The sequence below is a fragment of the Plectropomus leopardus genome, chromosome 16 (genome assembly GCF_026936395.1).
Source record: "Plectropomus leopardus strain MGB_pleo_1.0 chromosome 16, ASM2693639v1, whole genome shotgun sequence".
Classification (NCBI taxonomy): Eukaryota; Metazoa; Chordata; class Actinopteri; order Perciformes; family Serranidae; genus Plectropomus; species Plectropomus leopardus.
Window position 1 is genome coordinate 8,206,132 of NC_142191.1, and position 20,065 is coordinate 8,226,196.

The following is a 20,065-nucleotide window of genomic DNA, read 5'->3' on the forward strand; positions in this document are numbered from 1 at the left end:
AGAATTTTATTTTAAAGTAAAGCGGCATGCAATGTATTGCTTCTCTCAGTGCTCCCTTGCCTCATTATCCCGTTTGGTTCTGTGTAGAAATGCAAAGGAGGCATAAAGAAGGGACTTGGTTGTGGTCCTATAGCAAAATCTCTGTGTAAAAAGGGCTTCTGTTTATCAATAATACCAATGCTACCGGAGTCTGACCTCCACACCGGGGAGCAGATGGTGACACTCTGCCTGCATGCACACACACGCACACACACCAACAGGTCTTACTGTCAGCATCACATGGCTAACGGTTATTAAGGGGTTTAATGACAGAATCGACTTGTTTTGGTGTTGGTGAGAGTTTGCAGAGCGTTAGCCACTGCTGCCGTGTTAGCTCGTGACGGGTAAATGGTGAACTGACTTGGCGAGAGAGTGGCTCAGGAGACAGTCCTTCAGTCCTGCCTTTAACCCGTCACATTAACAGCAGCCACAAAAAAAGTTTGTTGATTTTTCTTATATTTACTTTCAATTTACAGTCAAATAGGCTAATTGAAGCTTGATTGTTAAATGAATGAATTTAAAATTGCACTTGTTTTCTATTGTTGGATAATTTTCATTCCTATCTTTACATTAATTTATTTTTTTGGTGAATACTTGAGTACTCTATAATAATTTAATGCAAGAACTCAAATATGGAAATGAACTTAAAATGCCCATCCCTAATGTTAACAAAGAAAGGCAGCATGGGAGACAGAGAAGAAATAAGAATGGAAAGAAGGCAGAAAACATTCAAAGAGACAAAAGAGACACAAATCAGGACAAGGAGAAGAGTGACGGGACGCTAGGAGGTAGTGGTCGAGGGATTATAAATGATAAAAACGGAGGGCGGTCAGGATGATGGATGACAGAAAACACTGGGGAGGAGGAGGGAGAGTTGAAGGCGGTATCAATATCTCAGCAATTATTCATGCAACCAAATCCCCTAAAGACCAGACATATCTTTCTGTCCCCTCAACCACCCACCCTCCTTCCCTCGTGTCTGACTTTCGTTTAATTCCCTCTATCTCACTTTTTCACCTTCTCTCCTTTTCCTCTCTTCACTCTGTCAGCGGCGCGAGCTCTACTTCAATTCAAGTGGCAAAAAAACACAAAGAAAAATCAGTGCAACCCTGAAATCATTCTCAGCCTCCGTGAGTGTCCCTCTCTCTGTCTGTCTCGTTCCCCTCTCTCTCATCTCTATTTAGTATCCTAGCAACCCAGGAAGCTGTAGGTAATTATACAGAAGATATTGATCTCTCTTTCTCCCTGTCTCCTAATTTCTGTTCAATTCCCACTTTTAATTTCCTTTTTAATCTTCTTTTGAAACACGAATGATCGTTGCTGCAGCTGTAGAAGGTGGTTTTTACGTCTCTTTGTCATGCAAAGCAGCATTATCGTGTGTCTGACAGTGAAGGACTGGAAAGATCTGGACTGCTGAACTCAGTCATCATTGGACTATTCAGCGAAAGGCATGCAGTGTCATGTGCTGATGCTTATTACCATGACAACCTGATAAGAAAAGTTATATGCCAGCTGTCTTAAAGTGACATTTGGGTTCTTAGAGTAAAACCACTGACTCAGAAATGCACATCTGTTGGGTTTGTTAGATTTACAGTTTCATTTCTCCTTCTGCACTTAACCTAATGTGTGGTCATGTATATGTGTGTGTGTGTGTGTGTGTGTGTGTGTGTGTGTGTGTGCATGCTCCTGATGGCATCCATTTGAGTCCCTCACCCTGCCTGGATCATCACCACAATGACTGTACTGTTCACACACACTGTTTTTCTCTCGCCTTTCTTCTTTCAGACTATCAGCTGACTTTTGCTGGCTTTTCTGTTTCTTCCTTCTCTTCATTTTCTCTCGTGATGGCACAAAAATTCCCCAAGCGATTTTATCACAGCTGATACCGTTTTCATTAAGCTTTTTTTTTTTTTTTAAAGGGACAAGCGCTATTTTGTTGTTTGGATTAAGCGGCTGGAACATGCTGGAAAGACAGAAACACTGTTGTGCTCACAAACATTGGAGGTTTTTACAGTTCAAGGACACTGAGTCATTATTTTGTGACTTACATGTGTTTATGTATCACTACATCTGAAAAGATACCACATGTACAATGTATGTGACACAAACGTTCTTTCTTCTCATACAGGAAATAGTGGTGATTTCTTTAGCTTAAGCTGATACTTCAGGGGCCAGATGCATAGATGATATGTACATACAAAAACCATGTCCACATAAACTGGCATTTATAACTTAAAAATATGCAGTGAGAATGTCTCCACCTCACTAATTCTTTAGAGTATGTGCACACAGTTTATTGTGAAATAGCTGCAAGTGTTATAAGGACAAGATTATAACTTGAGGAGCAGATATTGTTTTTAGACTTTTTGTCAATTGAAAACTGACGTGTTATTATTTTTGCAGTCCACATGACGTTTTGTAACATGTCAACCAAAGGCGCATTTATTAAGTTAATTTTGAATTATTTATGATTATAAAGTACCCCAGGGATGATGTTTTTCTGTAGGCAAACCTGTAAGCTAATGCTGTCCTGGTTTCCTCGTCAGAAAACCCATGGGATTTCTCCGTTGGATTTTGAATCATTGCAGAAAAATAAGCTTGTGGCAAACAAGTGTTTATGATACTTACGTGTTTTGTTCAGCAAGATACTCGTCACAAATTTACACCACTTTCAGGATTTTTGAAGCTTAAATGCAGTCGCCAGAAATAAAAAGCTAATGCCAAACTACAACAAACTACACTACTGTCACGTTGCCAACACTTTGAGGCAGTAAGCTGGCTTGACGACATTCTATAGTCTCATTTTGCCACTTTATAGCAACCATCTCTTTAAAGACACATAAAAGTTTCAAAGTTTGCAAGTGGGGTATTTACTTATGTATTTTATGCTGTGGAACAAAACATGAAAGTATGTTAAACTTGTGTTAACAGACTGACAAGGAACCCAACAAGAAATGGCTTAAAAAAATAGTAAGAAAATTTTGTGAAAATAAGCAAAAAACAAAAACAAAAAAACAACATGAATTCAAGAAAGTGCTAAAAAAAAAGAAATCTGTAACATAATTTTCAATATATAATTAAGAGAACTTTAGATATAGTTTTTTGGTAATTTAACCTTTTTTTTAAAAAAAAAAAAAAAATATCTATAACCCTCCTCTCAGCTAACTTTCAGATCATTTCCTTGTTACCTTATACACATTTTTTGCAGTTGGACATTTCTTGCCAAGTTGCTTGTTATTTTTTATCCAGTATTTTTAAAAGAAATCAAACCCGTTTTCTCAGGTTTCAGAGGTTTAAATGCCATATATATGCACTGTAATGATATCACTCACACAATGAGCAATTTTACTTATGATATTTAAACTACATTTTTCTGATATACTTTTACTGAAATTGGAATTTAATGAAGAGATTTTACTTTACAGTGTATTAGTACACTACTGTATTGGTACTTTTACCTAAGTAAAGAATCTTAATACTTCTTCCATCACTGGTGACTGCAAAAACCGCAGGCTGTTTGCTCGTGTCCTCATTTCATTCGGCTACAGGTAGGTCACATTGACAGACATGCTTATATGCTAATTTAATAGGACATCTCCAAGACTCCCTTCGTCGTCTCATTAATGAGCATTTTCACCCATCAGACAGCAAATCCAAAGCATTTAAGTGAGATATGGTGACCTTTAATCATTTTTATTTATTAAAATGATTGCTGATGATCTCCACAATTGCCAGCACTCAAGCTGTCCTGATTTTCTCCCTTATTAACATGTAAATCTATGCAGCAAGTCCTCCAAAGACCTAATCAGACCATCTTGTATAATGGGTCACCTGCGGTGTGAGTCTAAAGCCTTCTGACATGAGCTTTTATTGCGTAAATGCGCTCATATCATTTTGTATGCACAAACACATATGAAGTCGCATGTAGAGTAGCAGCTATAAAAATACAAATCTGGGTCTGACACTATTTCAAGAAAAGCTGGGTGATGATGTCACCGCATAGACGTCATTTGAGGTGTCGTTCTGGGGCAGGAGGAGATTTTCAGGTCAGTTTGTCAAAAAATGTCAAGGAAGTCTAACAAAGTAAGCACAGGGAGTGAAATTTGCCGCCCACCGTCTGGTTTATAACGCTTGTCACCTACATTGTTTTCCCTCAAGTCTATCATTTTAGCACTGCGCTCAGACAGAGGCTGTCTGAGGGGGCTTTAAGTTGTCACATGTGACTCAGTGCTAAACTCCTTAACTGAATAAATGTTGGTTTAGCTGATGAGAAACAGAGTCTAGATGCTTCAAACACCATCTCACTGAGCCGCTCTCAAGAGTCCAATTAAAAATTAGATTAAACAATTCCTCATTTCTGCTGCAGTTGACACAGAGCAATAAAGCCTGACTTTGGAAACTAATGTGAAACATTTACTTTTACCTATAGAAAGGAGTGACACCTGCTGGTTACAAAGGTACATTACACATTAAACCACACACCAACTGAGAGAGATGAGCTAAAGAGTTAAATCTGATTGTTTGTGCCAAGCCATTGTGGTGCAGATCTGAATTTCCTGTGGCTTTTCTGCAAGAAACCATATCAACTTTGATGTGTCACTGTTGTTTAAAGGGATAGTTCAATCAAAAACACAAATTGTTTCTCTTAACTGTGCTGCAGATATGAGTCCAGATTGTTTTGGCGTGAGTTGCTGAGTGTTGGGAGATATCGGCCGTAGAGATGTCTGGCTTCTCTTCAGTATAATGTAGATGGCATGTATAAGTTGAATGTAGTAACATGGAACATAATTACCTTTGATCAAAGTTTGGCCTGCATGGTGAATTAAAACAAAGAGAAAATAAATTGTATAATATGCATTTTTTTAATCATTATGTCAGAAAACAATCCTTTGATACATCACCTGAAACCACGTTAAAACTGACAAAAGAACAGGTGATAAAAAAAGCAGCCATTTGAGGAGTTATTTTGCTTTTGAGTGTACAGTAAAAAAATTGTGTATAGAAAAAGAAAGCTGTGAAGATAGATTATCATTACACCATTGCTTCTGGTCAGCTCCATGAGCTTTTAAGTGTGGCGTTAAAACACAAATTGGGTCAGTTGGTCTTGACTTTCTCTTTGGCCTTGATGAGAGTCTTGACCCAATGCGCAGTCGGGTCGGCGCAGATTTCAGCACCGTTCATCATCTTAAAGCTAAAACAGAGACAAAGATTGTTTTCAGTGACAGCAGTGTGGTGTTTTCTATTACACATTTTAGATTTGCAATACATTTTATTAACATTTAAACTTATACACAGGCTTTACTCTACATTTGCTGCTATTTGTTGTTTATATGTGAATCTGTCTTTAACTGTATCGTTGGTTTGCATAAATGTTCAATGTGAACATGTTCTAGCATTGCAAAAGTTTTTGTTGTAGTTGTTTTCTGGAATATTCAGGTATATGAGGCCAGTTAGTCGGATTATGATTGTGATTCTTGGCATGTGAAGTTGAAGTTTAACAGCAGGAGATGAGACACTTACAGCACGCCCTCCATTGAACACCGCTTGTCTGTGTATGTGAAGTTCAACACCCTGTCCTTACGCAGCCGTGTGGAGATAAAGTCAAAACAGCACTCGTTCGGACCAAAGCCGCCTGAAAAAACAAACAAAAAAAATAAAAATGTTATGGACCTAAAAAGACTCTATTCAATACAAAACCATAACTTTTTTATTTTTATTTGTTTATTTTTTATAAAGACCCAGGAAGAGCCAAGGCAACAACTCATTTCCAATCAACACCCTCTGTACCCAACCCTTGAGGGGAGTCTGGGGTGAATTCCCTCGTAAATTTTTTAGAAACTTACTATTTTAGAGCATTTTGAAACAAAAATCTTAGACCAGGAATTCTCAAAGTTTAAATTACTGAGCACCAGTTTTGGGAGGCAAACTGTGACTGAGGGCTGCACAGGAAAAGTGCACACACTGACTCTGTTTTTTTTTAACTTTCTTTATGACATAGTAAAACATTTTTCATGACTTTTTTTGTTTGTTTTTTACATACTTAAAACTGTAATTGACAGTGATAACTCTACGTTACTATAGTGTTCCACTTTTTAATACACGTGGATGTTATGAAATAGAGACAGTACAGCATTTGACACTGATGTTGCCTGATGTGTCAAGCAACGGCTTCTGCTGGGGTGTGGCAATGCAAACCCCACTCAGAACTGCAGTAAACGTAATACTATAAGCAGTAGTTATAAAAACATCAGGGGGTAAATCTCAAAATTTGAAAACTAATTTCCTAATATATTATATTATTTATCACAAGCAAGTAAAACTATACAGTTTATAGTGTAAATATTTAGTGAAGCTACTGTCTACATAAATTACACATGCAGAGCAACATAAATAATTGACATTTTACTCAAACTTTATGTGGGCTTTTTGTCAAATATGACAGAATAAGACATCAGCGTTCGTTATATTTGCCCGTGAGCCGTTTTCTGCTGGGTTACAACGACAGCACTTGAAGAAACTAGCACACTGTAATATTAAAATAGGTAACAAAAACTTTAAAAACCTTAAAAAAAAAACAACCTTAAAATGTATTTATGATTATGATAACATTTGCTAATTATCATTTTGGACAGTGGTGTGTGGCTGCCTGTCTGTTGTAGAATAATAAATTCTTTTTTTTAAAATGTATTTATGTTTTAGCATAGTTGAATATCTACCAAATAGATGTTATAATTACTGCTTTGTATCAAATAAGAGAAAACTTAATTGGTCCCCAAGAGATAAATTTAGACATTATTACAATGACCTCCAAAAAAAAAGTGGAATGTAAATGGTTTACCTTGATATGCCAGGACAGTAAGAGATGACAAAAGCAAAGCTAAAGTCAGCAGAGTGACGGGGTTTTTTATCATCATCATCATCTTGATCAGATTCTGTTGTCTAGCTGGTCTGCCCGTTTATCTTGTTATCTTGAATGCATCCGTCCTCTTTCTGTCCGCTTCACTCATAGCCCCTCAACCTTTATTATGCTGTGTGTGTGTATGTATGTGTGTGTGTGTGTGTGTGTGTGTGTGTGTGTGTGTGTGATGGTGGGGGTGGGGTTGGGGGTGGGGTGCTGCAGGTAGCAAGTTCCATGACACAGTTAAAAAAAAAAAAGAAACCAAGTGTGGTCTTGTGGTGAATACTTCTCAGTAAAGACATTCGGGGGTAAAAGAGTCAGGGTTGAAGGAGAGAAAACTGTGGGTGAAAGCAGATTCTACAAAATAGAAAATATATCTGTCCCTCTGTAATTTTAGCATGTGTGTGAGTGTGCAGTTTGCAGATGCGCTATGGTTTAAAATTTGAGTTGCATTACTTCCCGCTGGTTCGTGTGGTTGTATAACAGATATGGTATAAAATAATTAAACATAATAAAGGAAATATCAGCTTTAATCTGAGTAATGAGTATAAAGTTTTAATAAGATAAGGTTACTTAAACAAAGCAAAAACAACTGTTTAAGAAGTCAAAATCTGACAGGCCTGTCAATGCACAGCATTCAGCACATAGGTTAAGAACTAAACTTCTGTTGGTTTTATTTTTAAAACAACAAACAAGTCTGAGTTCTGCTTTGTGACTTTTGATGACTTTTGTGGCCTGGAAAAAAAGATCATCTGTGGGACAAAAGTTTCATTTCTTCATGAATCTCAGTTATTATATGATGATAAAGACATTTAATAAAGACATTTTTGACTATATTGGTGCTAAATTAACACTGACAGATATTGGGATAAGTTAGAATACATTGGAATAGCTGTATTTTGATGGTCCAAATAGTTTGTATCCATTTCAGGGTTCCTGCAGATCCTTAAACAGTCTTAGAAGGCATTGAAATAATTAATCACAAAATAAGGCCTAAATTGGTATTAACATGTCTTGATTTAATCCTTTAAAAGTCGTAAAGTTGTAACAGATGGAAAGTAGAATCCCACTTTTCTTAAGCTGTTGGAACCCGAGCATGCGATTATAAATATTTTATATGTTGTTGTTTCTTGTATTAAAAATTGTAGTGATCACCCTAGAGATTTTTGACAGTCGAGAGAGGAAAGAGAATAAGGGGTGGAGGTGGGGAAGGCACCTAGCTAGACTTGAACCGGGGGTGGTGCACTTCATGATCAGCACTGTAACCCGTTAGCCTCACCTGTGCCCCCGTTATATTCTAATTCAGCATAGGTGAAGGTTTTGGGGGGGACAGAGGGGACATGTCCCCCTTAGTATTTAGACCATGTTCATTTGTCCCCCCCAATAAAAATACGAAAGTAACAGAGGACTTTTATTTTAATAAAACCTGTCATTTTCAACATAAGTTCATGCAGAAAAGGCACATTGGTGCATACAAATTTACCCGAATGCAGGAAGTTAAAATTTTGACATATCAAATTTCATTAGGGAAACCAAACCACCCATTTCATATGCATGACCATCCGTGTTGACAAAAAAACCCTACACCATTGTAATATGGTGTGAGACACACACGTAGAATCGAGTGTGCTCTATTAAAATCATTTATCTTTACCACATACAATAGCATACATAACTTACCACAAAGTAGGTCATATGAAGAGAAATCATATTCTCACGAGAAAATTTTGTCATTGTGTGTTGTTTGTTACTGTTGTTTGAAAAAAATCTAAACACATTTTCTTTTTAAGTCATCGGTATAGATAGAGATCAAGGGAAACATACAGATTACTACAACAGCAAGACACACAAACACAAAACAGCAAAGGGTGCAGAAATTCACCCCCCTGACTACTTAAACGGAAACTTGTGGTTTGTAACAGAGGAAGGGGTGTAATGCAACAACAGCAGCATGCTTACATGGTGGACGTGTAAAAACCAGTAGAGTTAAAAATCTTCTTCAGCAAGCAAATTTGACCTAGTATTGACTTAGATTCGCACGGACATATTTTAGACAATTGTTTGATGTCCTCTAGATACAAGCCTAAAAATCTTTAGCAAAATAACTACAAGCAGGACCTCGTGAACTCAGATTATGTTTAACACGAATAGAAAACAGATCAGATTCAACCCCACCAAATAATCTCAAAGAAGAATCCAATTTTATTGTGCAAAACACTATTATAAAGCTTTCTGCAGCTCTGGAAAGAAAGGTGCCAATAATTGGAGATAAATGACATCACCTGAGTAAATTGAGGTTTGGTTGGAAAGTTTGAAATGGAAAGTCTGCCTCACAAATTGGGGTGGTGTTGTGGGGACGATGGTCGGGAGAAGGCGGTGTTATTTGCCAGCATGGCAGATCGATTGAGGCTCCTTGCAAATTAGCTTATCTTAGCTTCTTGCCTTCTTTTCGGATTTTTGTGACTTAAACTAACTCCAAGAAAAATTCAATCTAAGCTTATCAGAGAGGAGAACTAATTGGCCTAAGAGAAGCGTGTTGAAAATGACAAAGCAGCAGGCCCTTTGGATGCAGTCGTACTCAGGTTGCGAGTTTGGTTCTTATCTCAAGTGTGTCACATAATGACCAATCAGACAATTAAAGAGCCAGGCTCGCTGTTACGCCGTGTTTCCAGTCTCCAGTCAAGTCAAGTCAATTGTACTTATAAAGCCCATTATCACAAATCACAATTTTCCTCAGAGAGCTTTACAGCATACAACATCCCTCTGTCCCTGGACCCTCACAGTGATGAAGGAAACCCCCCCAAAAAAAATGGTAGAAACCTCAGGAAGAGCAACAAAGGAGGGATCCCTCTTCTAGGATGGACAGATGTGTAATAGATGTTAATTACAGTAGATGACAAAATGATACGTAGAAAAGAGAGATAGAGAGAGAGAGGGGTAGAGATGCCCAGCAACAATTATAAGTAACAATAACATAACATATAACAATAGTAATGGGACATATGAATATTGATAAATGTTGTTTATGATATTATGTATATTACATGCATGTATTGTAGTTTATGTATGTGGCAATAACAGTCATGTGCATAACAATAGTTGAGGTATTATTTAAAAAACACTTGAAAAGGTCACTCATTTAACAAATGTTTGTAACACTTCTCTAATGAATCAGAAATTATTTTGCTATTGAAAATATATAATTCTATTTTATCTAACTTGTGTTGCTGCCTAAAACTCGTTATTGTCTGAAGGGAGGTATTCTTATAAGCCTGTTGAGGTTTCTAACCTCCTCTGCACAATGTTTTATTTTAATCGTATTTGTATTGTTATTTCCTTCTTTTAATGTGCAAATAAACTAACTAACTAACTAACTAACTAACTAACTAATGACTAATAATAATGGAAGTATTTTCTAAATTTAGATGCTACACTAAGCTAACTGGCTGCTGGCTGTAACCTTATATTTCACATGCTGCGGACATTTGTTTAAATCGTCTTAGAGATAAACTCTCATTAAGAAAGCCAATAAGCTGATAACCCAAAATCATCATCCTATCCTTAGATGTTGATTATAGACTGTACAAAAATATGGATGTAACCACTATGCTGTCATCCACTGGTTTGTGGACTCCCATTTTGAAGTCTTGAGTTTGGCATTTTGGCCGTCGCCATCGTAGTTTTTTAGAGCCACAGACAGTATGAATAATGGATATAGCAAAATTGACATCAACAATTTGTTTGTGGACTGCCGTCGTGAAGCCTCGAGTTTGGCATTTTTGTTGCCACCGTCTTGGTTTTTTTGGAGCCAGAGGTGACCATATTTGGAGGTAGAGGTTTGGGCTGTGGAAAAGCGAGGGGTGGATCTGATTCGCACACTGTGGCGACGCCTCACAGACAATCTGTCACTCAAGAAGTGCTGTCCTTAAACATGTGTAACTTTAAGCCTTAATAAGATATAACCAGGTGAGTTATATAAACTAACTCCCTGTACAGTTGTCGTGAATGAACTTAGCTATAGACCCAAACAGTTTTTTTGTACCAGGCTGCAAACATATTTATTTCTGCTGTGAAGTTGGGTATTTTCACATGGAGGTCTATAGGGTTTTACTCAGTTTTGGAGCCAGCCTCAATTAGACATTTGATGAGCTGCAATTTTTGGCACTTTGTGTTGGCTTCATTTTTCAGGTCCGGAAGTTGCAGCTTTGGTGTTAGTTTAAAAGAGCAGTGAAAACACCTCAGCTGGGTGACGAGCCTCACAAACAGGGCAGCTACAGTTAGCAGAATAAAAGGAGGACACAACAACAACATGGTTAACGCAAAAAGAACTAGCAGTTGGTTCAAAAGGACATTTGAATAGACATTTTAAATCTCTCAGTAAACATGTATCAGGATTCCAGTGAAGATATATAACAAGAGTTTCTACTTGTTTTAAGAGGACTACACTTAGCCAGAGCCTCAATTATTTTAGGTATTTCTCTTTATTGATGAAAATAAACTGAATAAAGGAATAAACAGTACATGTAAGTAAAGAGATTCATTGATTTTGGTATTTGATGTAAACTACATTTACCTCCATCTGCTCTAAAAACCACACAACCTAAATTTTTAGATTTTGAACATGACGGTTGAATTGTGACAGTGTCAAAATGAGCACTGGGAGGCAGCAGAGATGTAGAGAGCAGGCGTGATGAGAGGAGTCTTTGCTGTGTCTCTTCTTGTTATTTATTTCAATCACATGTTCACAAAATGATTATATTAAGCACCTTTTCTTCACTTTCTCTTTCTTTTTTAAAAAAACTAATTTCAGGTACTTTTTACTAATGTCTTGGTAATTTTTGGGTCCTTTCTTCTGTCTTTGCTTAATGCTTTCTTCCCATGTTTTGTGAATTTGCTGAGCCAATTTGCTCAGGTTTCAAAGGGTTAACACCAGAAAGACTGAGAAATGAGGGTTATCTAAGTAGAGAAATTGTGTTTTGGATAAATCCTAAAGGCAAAGTTGAGCTCAGATTTTTTTTTTTTAAGTGTGTCAAATTTTGTGTCCTTGGATATTTGGAATGGATGGGAACTTATTTCTGTATTTTCATAATCATGAAGAGATGCCACTGAGTGTGACGTTTCTTCTGTCATTTTTTTGATTGTACTCAAAAATACCGTCAGGCTTTTATTACCACTGTGTGTGTTTATATTCCAGTTTAGTATTTCTGAGAATCCATCCTGTCTGTCTGTTAAAGAGGAAAATGTTTAGCAAACAATAACCACCGTCTCCTCTCTGCACATCCTCTCTCCTCATCCTGGCCCTTGACCAGTTCAGATAACAGACGCTCATTCATCAAGTGATACACTGTTCCCTCCGTTTTCAGTCAGCGTGCTCGCTCTCCGGGACGACTACCCTGCCTGCCGGGAAAAATGCTCAGCCCTAAACAGACAACAGAGCAAAATTAGACAATTAAAGCACAACATGTCCATATATCAGGCTATAAAAGTCTTGATGAAAGCAGAATTAAAGAACAGTTGGGGCAAGAACTGATGGTGCGAAGTGACTGTGGGTCTAATGTGGACTTTAGAATAAAATACTGACAGTAAAAACCAATCCGAAAACCAGCGGAGAAAGTTTTCTCAGTTGTTGAAAAAGGTGAAAGTATTCCAGTGATTTAGTACGTCTGTCAAAGTGATAGTTCAGGATTTTTGTTTAAGTGGCGCTGTCTAAAATACTTATATATAGTCAGTGTGTTACCTACGGTAACTGGCGGTCGGCATGCTCCCAGTTTGCAGAAACAGGCGGGGCACACACCCCACAGCTCAGCATCACCATGCTGTATAGAGGTGTTGATATCAGAACGTGTTTTAGCAATGCAATATCAGTCTAATGGATGATGCATTGAGTGTTTTTAATGTGAAGTTTTGTTTAAGTCAGTAACAGCCGCTAACAGCACTTTCTGACCCAAACAGCTGACCAGCGAGAGATGAGAAATGTAGCGTCAAAGGATAAGGCTGTGTGACAGCAAAGTAAAGCAGTGAAAATACTCTAAATATAGCATTCACTGAGACTGATATTGATTTTTAGGCTTTTTTTAAAGTGGCTAAAATATGTTTTGTTATCAACCCCTGTGGGGTACCCGCAAACCAGTAGCCGACTGCCAGCAACTGTATGTAATACACTGACTATACATAAGTGTCTCATACAGCTCCACCTCAAATATCCCGAACTATCCCTTTAAAGTTAGTGTAGGCAGAAATCTGGAAAGGGTTGAAAAAAGAGCATAATTTGAAAATACATCCTCTTCCTGCAGCTCTTCTCTCTCTATCCTGTGCCCCTCCCACCAGACGATCACGGGCGTATATGCATGGTTCATACAGTAACCCAGTGTCTCCCATGCATTAACATATTAATTCTTATTTCATTGTGAAATAACACATTTGCTCAGCCCCTCCTTGCCCTGCTCCCTCACTCTCTGTGTCTCAGGCCACATATGAGACAAAAATTAGCTTGTTAACCACCTCACGTTCCCGTCGCCCCGTCACGGTGGGTAGGTGGCCAGTGGCAGCACTGGGCCTAATTTGTGTAATGGCAGTCACAGAAAATTCACTAATTAGGCTAATACATATAATACAGACCACTACATCACCTCTGAAATGATCTGTTATTGGCCAAAGTCTCCTGTCTAGGCTTAGATTTCCTAAAGCCTTAAAACAGAGCCAACAGGAAGTGCACAACTCTATTTTTCTGAATTGCAAAATGCTCAAAGTTTATTATGGGATTTTTGCCCGATGATGCCAAAATAAAACTGCTTGCCCCAGCTCTAAGATGGGGAACTCAGAAGAGACAAATTAAAACAAGATAGGTAAAAATAGAGATATTCTAATTTTAAGTATGACTTGAGCTCTGAAAACTAAAACTAAAACTGAAATACTACACTTCCCATAATGCAGCTTAATAGCACTTTTCATTGGACTCTCTTTCCCTGGAAAACATACATACAATACATACAAATTTCAAAATACATACAAATTTGTAAAAAAAAAAAAAAAAAATGATGTCAAAACTTGATGTGTAAAATCTGCAGTATAACAGTATAATACTGATTTTAAATGTACTCAGATTTGTATCATGAACACCCTGTTCTCATATTAATCAGTAACAATAGTAGTGATGGCTGGTTACCGTTCAGCCTGAACAAGTCAAAATAGAGTTGTCTCAGCTGAGTCAGTCTGGTGCCTGCTCCCTAAAAACATCATGTTCCCCTTGATAACGTATCGGAGAGTTCCGCATTCGGACAACTCTTACATAATAATGATGAAAACTCCCGTTCCTACATGTCGTGCATCCACTCACATGCATGCACACGCAGACAAACAGGCGCAGGTTTACAGGAAAATCACCAAATTTGGCACAAACTGAACAAAAGAAAATACTTTTCATAGGAACATTAGGTGACTGACTTAAAGGTCCAGTGCGGAGGATGAGAATGGTTACATTTTTGTTATTTTAGAATGAGCTGTCTGTATAAGGGAGCAGGTCCTTGTTTATGTAGACTACCATGTTTTTTTACAGCAGCCCCAAACAGACACACCAAACACTGGATGTAGACAGGATGTAGACGCAACTCCTCCATGACGGGAACATTGAAAAATCACAGATTTTTAATTTTTTTTTTTAATGTGAAACAGCTTTTTACAGTGTTTTAATCACCTGTTGTTTGTTTTTGGATAGGTAGAGACCTCTGCAGATTATTCGGCTTCCGCTAAAAACTTCCTCAACAATGATCTGTGAAGGAATTCTAACAAGGGAAAGTTTCAGCTGGTTGTGAGCTGCAATCCTCACCAAATGATGCCACTAAATCCCCCTAAATGTACCACACAATTCGAGCGTAAAAACTTGACTTCAATTTAATGGAATTCCCCCTACAGTTTCTTTAACAGACACAGTCCAAAAACTGATTAACATTGACATTAAAATCAACTTCTTGAATGTGTGTTTGTCTGGCGCCGTAGGAGGAGAAACGGCTTCATGAGGATGTAGAATATCTGAGTTGTGTCTTGTTTTACAAAGAAATCAATAATGTAAAAAAATAAGCTCGACATTTTATCTGAAGTTCTCATACAGCAACTTCCTAAAGGTCAACTGCCACGCCTCTTGGGTGGAAACTATAATTTATACGAGGAAATGTTTAATCACAATAGAGTGATATGATGTCTTATCGTACTGTGTAACAAGAATGTGAAGTATCCTTGTGTTGCCCATACAGGTATGAGACTGTATGGGCAACAACAAGTGATAAAACAAGTGATTAAGACAAAAACCAGACTTACCAGTAACAGTCAGAACTGACACAAGACTAAGCATTATTTTTAGACATAACATTTACAAAAGAAATTGTTAACTTAACACAATTACCTGTATTGTCCACTCAGAGTCTGAAGTAAGATGAGAATGGGGTTTACTGCAAAGGTTTATTGTAGCACAACAACAAACATACAAGCATGAGAGTAAGTAAAATAAAAACAAGTACTGCAAAAGTCAAGACACATAAATATAGAATAGAACAAAATACAAAATGAAAAAAAGGCATAAATTTATGTGCAAAATATCTGTCAAAAAAAGTTTTCGAAGAAGCAGAAATGTGCAGGATTTTGTCAAGGGGAGGTACAAAAGTTCACAGTATGGAGTAAAAATAAAAAGTTCGCAGTGCGTTACCTGAATGGTTAAATTTACTCTCGGTCAAAAGGTGGTGTATTTCTGAAATGTTTCCTGGTTGCTGAACAATGATGCTTGTTATTTTAAAGGTCAAAGTTTAGACTTGTTTGGCAAAAAAAAGCCACAAGAGATTTTCTCAAACGTGAACAGCTTGAAATGGACGAACATTGTAGCATCCAAAAAATGAGCTAGTACAGTGTGTGTGTGTGTGTGTGTGTGTGTGTGTGTGTGTGTGTGTGTGTGTGTGTGTGTGTGTGTGTGTGTGTGTGTGTGTCAGGATGTGGACACCTCTGTGGCCTCAGTTTTAGCCAGGAAGAGGTTCAAGGAATGGCCACAAGGACTTGGGGTTACTTTTAAAACACACAATTGTTACTTCCTTCAGCCACAGGACACAAACACTGCAGAAACAGCTGACCTGACACCAATTCAAATATCATTCTTTGTATTTATAATTAATATTTGGCACCAGTTTACTTCACAGGATACTTTATTGTTGTTGCAACGTCTGCAATTTTGTTTATATTTGCTGCTGCCCGCCTTGACCAGGCAACCCAGCCAAAAGAGGTCGAAGCTCCAGCAACACTTTTAGTATTAGAAACAGCTTATTGCAGTAAAGCTGTTACTAAAACTACAAATGTTGCTGGTGCTTTGACCTCGTCTGATCTATTTCCTTTCTCTGTCCTCCCTGGTGGTAGGTGAAGTTCTGCTCGAAAACCATCACCCAGGCAACCGAATCACCAGAAAAAATGTGGACATTATACGTTCTGCAAAACATTAATAATTTCCTTTTGTACGTTATCATGGTGCAGGTACGTTGAAACTTTTACACACAAAAACCACTTGACTATGGTCAGGAAAAGATCATGTTTGGGCATAAAAAACGTTATCCTGCAATGTCCTTGCAGGAAACACAAGGATGTCTTTTTTTGTTGTGGCACTATTCCTGGCAGGAAACTAAGTAATGTCTCAATAAGAAACTGCTTTTCCTTGCCTTTTCCCTGGAATGCAGTGATGCTTGGTGAAACTACCATCGCTTTTTGTGGCACCATCTATTATTGGTAAAATGAACAAGCAATTAATCGATTCATCGTTGTTTGGAATAAAAAAACAACATAAAAACGTTGCTTATTTCTAATAATACCATATACGTTTTTTCCTCAATCAAAGCTCACAGAAACATATTGCAAATACTTTGACAGATTGTGTAGCCTATCGAGTGATCGATTAAATCTTACACGTTCTATGTAATACTTAACAACCAATTAATCGGTCGTCAATTAATTGTTATTCCTAGTTCATACTTGTAACAACACTTTCATCTTAATTTTCTTTTTTTAATCCACTTCATGATGTGACTAAATGAATAGTTAATATGAATAAACCCTGGTAGACAGTTAACAGGAACAATTATATTCTTGTCGAATTCTTAGTACTGTCAGCTGCACAGAGTGAATTGTGACTCTAATAGATTTGTATTTTGTTTTGTTATCGTGCCTTGCTCACACTTTTGTCACCATAGCAACAGGGGAGCAATTAACAGTAGGTTGTCACTGCCCGGCCAACCTCGTGACCACTCCGCCCTCAACCACGCACGCACTCTTTGAAGCAGCGATGTGTCGTGACTCAGAGAGTCACAAGGGGATGTGTCAGTGTACTCAGATACTGTGTTTGAGCCAGGTTCATTCCCCGGCCGAGGGACCTCCTCGGTTTGATGTGTTTGTGTGTTCAAACAAAATTGTCTCTGTTTGTTGATGGGAAGCTGGTGAAGGATCGTGTCCTTGTTGCTGCACTATTGATTCTGATTGGTTGGTCGAGCTGTCTGCACAGAGGGGATAAATCTGGGGGGATTGTGTGAAGTTAACACAAGTAAACGTCCTCCTGGTGAAGCTCAGGTCTGGCAGGTGACAAGAAGCAGCTGACCGCAGTAACTGTCAGAGGTAGAATATGTCTGTCTGCCAGCAGGCCGTCTCAGGTCGGACTGCAGTGGCTTGGAAATGAACAGAACTGGAATTTTTCAAAAATGAAGAAAACCCGGGGAAAAGCCACATTTAACTTTTAAATTCTTGTTTTCAAACAAAAAAGCTGTCTCAAAAAAGCAAAACATCTTTCTTACTCTACCATGCATTTTAATGCCTTTAATGTCAAGGGTTCAAGAGGTATAGACTTTATTGGACTGGTACCAGAGTTTAAATTAATTATAAAAACAAACAGATCGACTTAAAAAAGATAGTAGGGGACTTTCCATTACAGATTTGCGCAAAAAGTTTTTCAAAATGTTGATAAAACACGATGACTGTGTTTCTGCTGAGTGATGTTATGCAACTTTTCTGGCAATAACATTTCAAGAAACATGGCTATGGATGCTGAAAACATTAGCAGGTTTATTTCTATTGCAGCCTTCACACTAGACTTCATTATTTCTAATTGAAGACGACGTAGGCGTGTCATGCGAGTGATAATGGAAAGGCAAGCCCCTTATACGTGGGAGTGGCCACGTATGAGGGATTTCTGGGAGGTGATAGTCTACAGATTCACAGAGAAATTGTTATTCAAAACTTTCAGACGATCCACTCAACTTTTAAAGAGTGATGCGATGCAGTAACGCCTCCTGTGGCGCCTGCTGCATCATGCCCGAGGGAGCCAGTTCCTACTGACAAGCGCATAACCATAGAATCATGCGACCAATGTGTTTCCATTGCAGTTTTGCGGAATATGGTTTTTCAAATCGCCTGAAATACCACCTAAAAACATTTTTACAGAGATCACCATCACACCCACTGCACAGTCTACCTCTGCGTTACATCACACACCAACACCACACAACATTTTCAATTAATAGATCAAAAGCAGCAGAGTCATGTAACCTTAATGAGATTCAGGAAAAAAACAAATGAGTCAGCATATTGATAGAATAGAAAAAGCACTAAAAACCAATGAAGAGGTGTGACCTGTGTGTCCATTATGTAGGGTGTTAATTTATCCACAACTTTCTCTTCTCCTCTCCTCCATTACACCTTATACTCATTTTGCAAGTAACAACAAGTGAAAAAAAGCCAATAACTGGACTTTAAGTTGAGATTATTCTGTATTTTTTAATCTTTTCTACCCCGTAGCTGTCGGGTGATGTTAGCTTATGTTTACAACAGACTCATGACAGTGACATGTTGTGTGTATTTGGGTGTGTATGCTTGAGAGCATCATCCCCACCCAGTTATTCTCAGACAGCAGTTCCCTCGTGTGTCTGGGCGTATACGTTTAATCCTGATGTATAGCTTCCTCATGCGTGTTTCTCCACTAGACAAACACACACATCTATCACATACATTCACTGCACGCAAACACACATAAACCCTCATATATCACTGTTGACCGACGTCCACACATATATTACCACTGACAAACCAGTTCAAGACAGTCTGGGTTTCCTCCTGAGAAGATAAGATACCCACAAAAACCAGAGACAAACACGTTGCAGCTGACTCCAAATTCTTCCTCCTCGCTGTCTGTTTCCAGTCTCTCTCCATCGTTCTGTTTCATCTCTCCGCAGTTTCCAGGAAAGACTACAATACTCTACCTAAAATAGTTGTCCTGCTACTTTTTCCTATTTACTATTGGATTTTTTCCTATTGCTTATTTTAGTTTTATGGTTTAGGAATAGTTCCTGAACACTCACCACTGCAATTCCAACACTCACACGCACATATCATCAAAACATAGCTGCGTGTACACTTTCTTATCACTATTTTAAATGAAAAAATCTGAAAAAATTAAGAATAATGTTGCTTCTGCATAATTTACAGCTGCAAGTTCAGCTTGATTTTCACTTTCTGCATCCTTTAAATCTACTTCCAAAACATTAATTCCTTTAGGTACTTTCTGTCAAGTGGCCTCTAGGATGTAAATGAAACTACACTTTTGCAATACTGCAAATGCAGTAAATATGCAGTAAATATGTGTATATGTGTGCTTGGTGCATGTGCGTGTCGGTGAGGGTCAAGGTAGGACAGACAGGAAGTGGAAAACAAGAACAGAACTTCCTGTGTGAGAGGAGAGAGTGCTGCATCTTCTGTGTGTGTGTGTGTGTGTGTGTGTGTGTGTGTGTATGTGTGTGTGTGTATCTGTACATATTTAAAGGGTCTCACAGTCCAAGGGGATGCTTTGACTTCCTGTCACATACATACACACACATAAGGAAGTCCCCAGATAGTACAATAATGACTAATATTTCATTACTTCATGGTATGTTTCCTGTCATTTTTTAACCTCTTGTCATGTTATGGTCAATGTCAGTGACTCTTGCTAATAATATGGAAACTGCTCCTCATGGAAATACATAACAGAGCATTTTAAAGGCCATTGCACAACACATTCATAATGTATTCAACTCACTGGAGCATTAATAGAGAAACGCCTTTGGTTAACGCGTTGAT

At 38.0% G+C, this 20,065-nt stretch overlaps 1 protein-coding gene across 1 annotated transcript; it reads right to left on the reverse strand.

Annotated features, from left to right (window-relative positions):
* Positions 1–4,882: 4,882 nt before the first annotated feature.
* LOC121955602 (monocyte chemotactic protein 1B) lies at positions 4,883–7,048 on the reverse strand. The gene is made up of 3 exons (XM_042503633.2): positions 6,878–7,048; positions 5,560–5,671; positions 4,883–5,230 (listed from the first exon to the last, which is right to left on the reverse strand). Exons 1-3 carry the CDS (start codon positions 6,957–6,959, stop codon positions 5,134–5,136), a joined length of 291 nt encoding a protein of 96 aa, XP_042359567.1. The 5' UTR covers positions 6,960–7,048; the 3' UTR covers positions 4,883–5,133.
* Between the last annotated feature and the right edge of the window lie 13,017 nt (positions 7,049–20,065).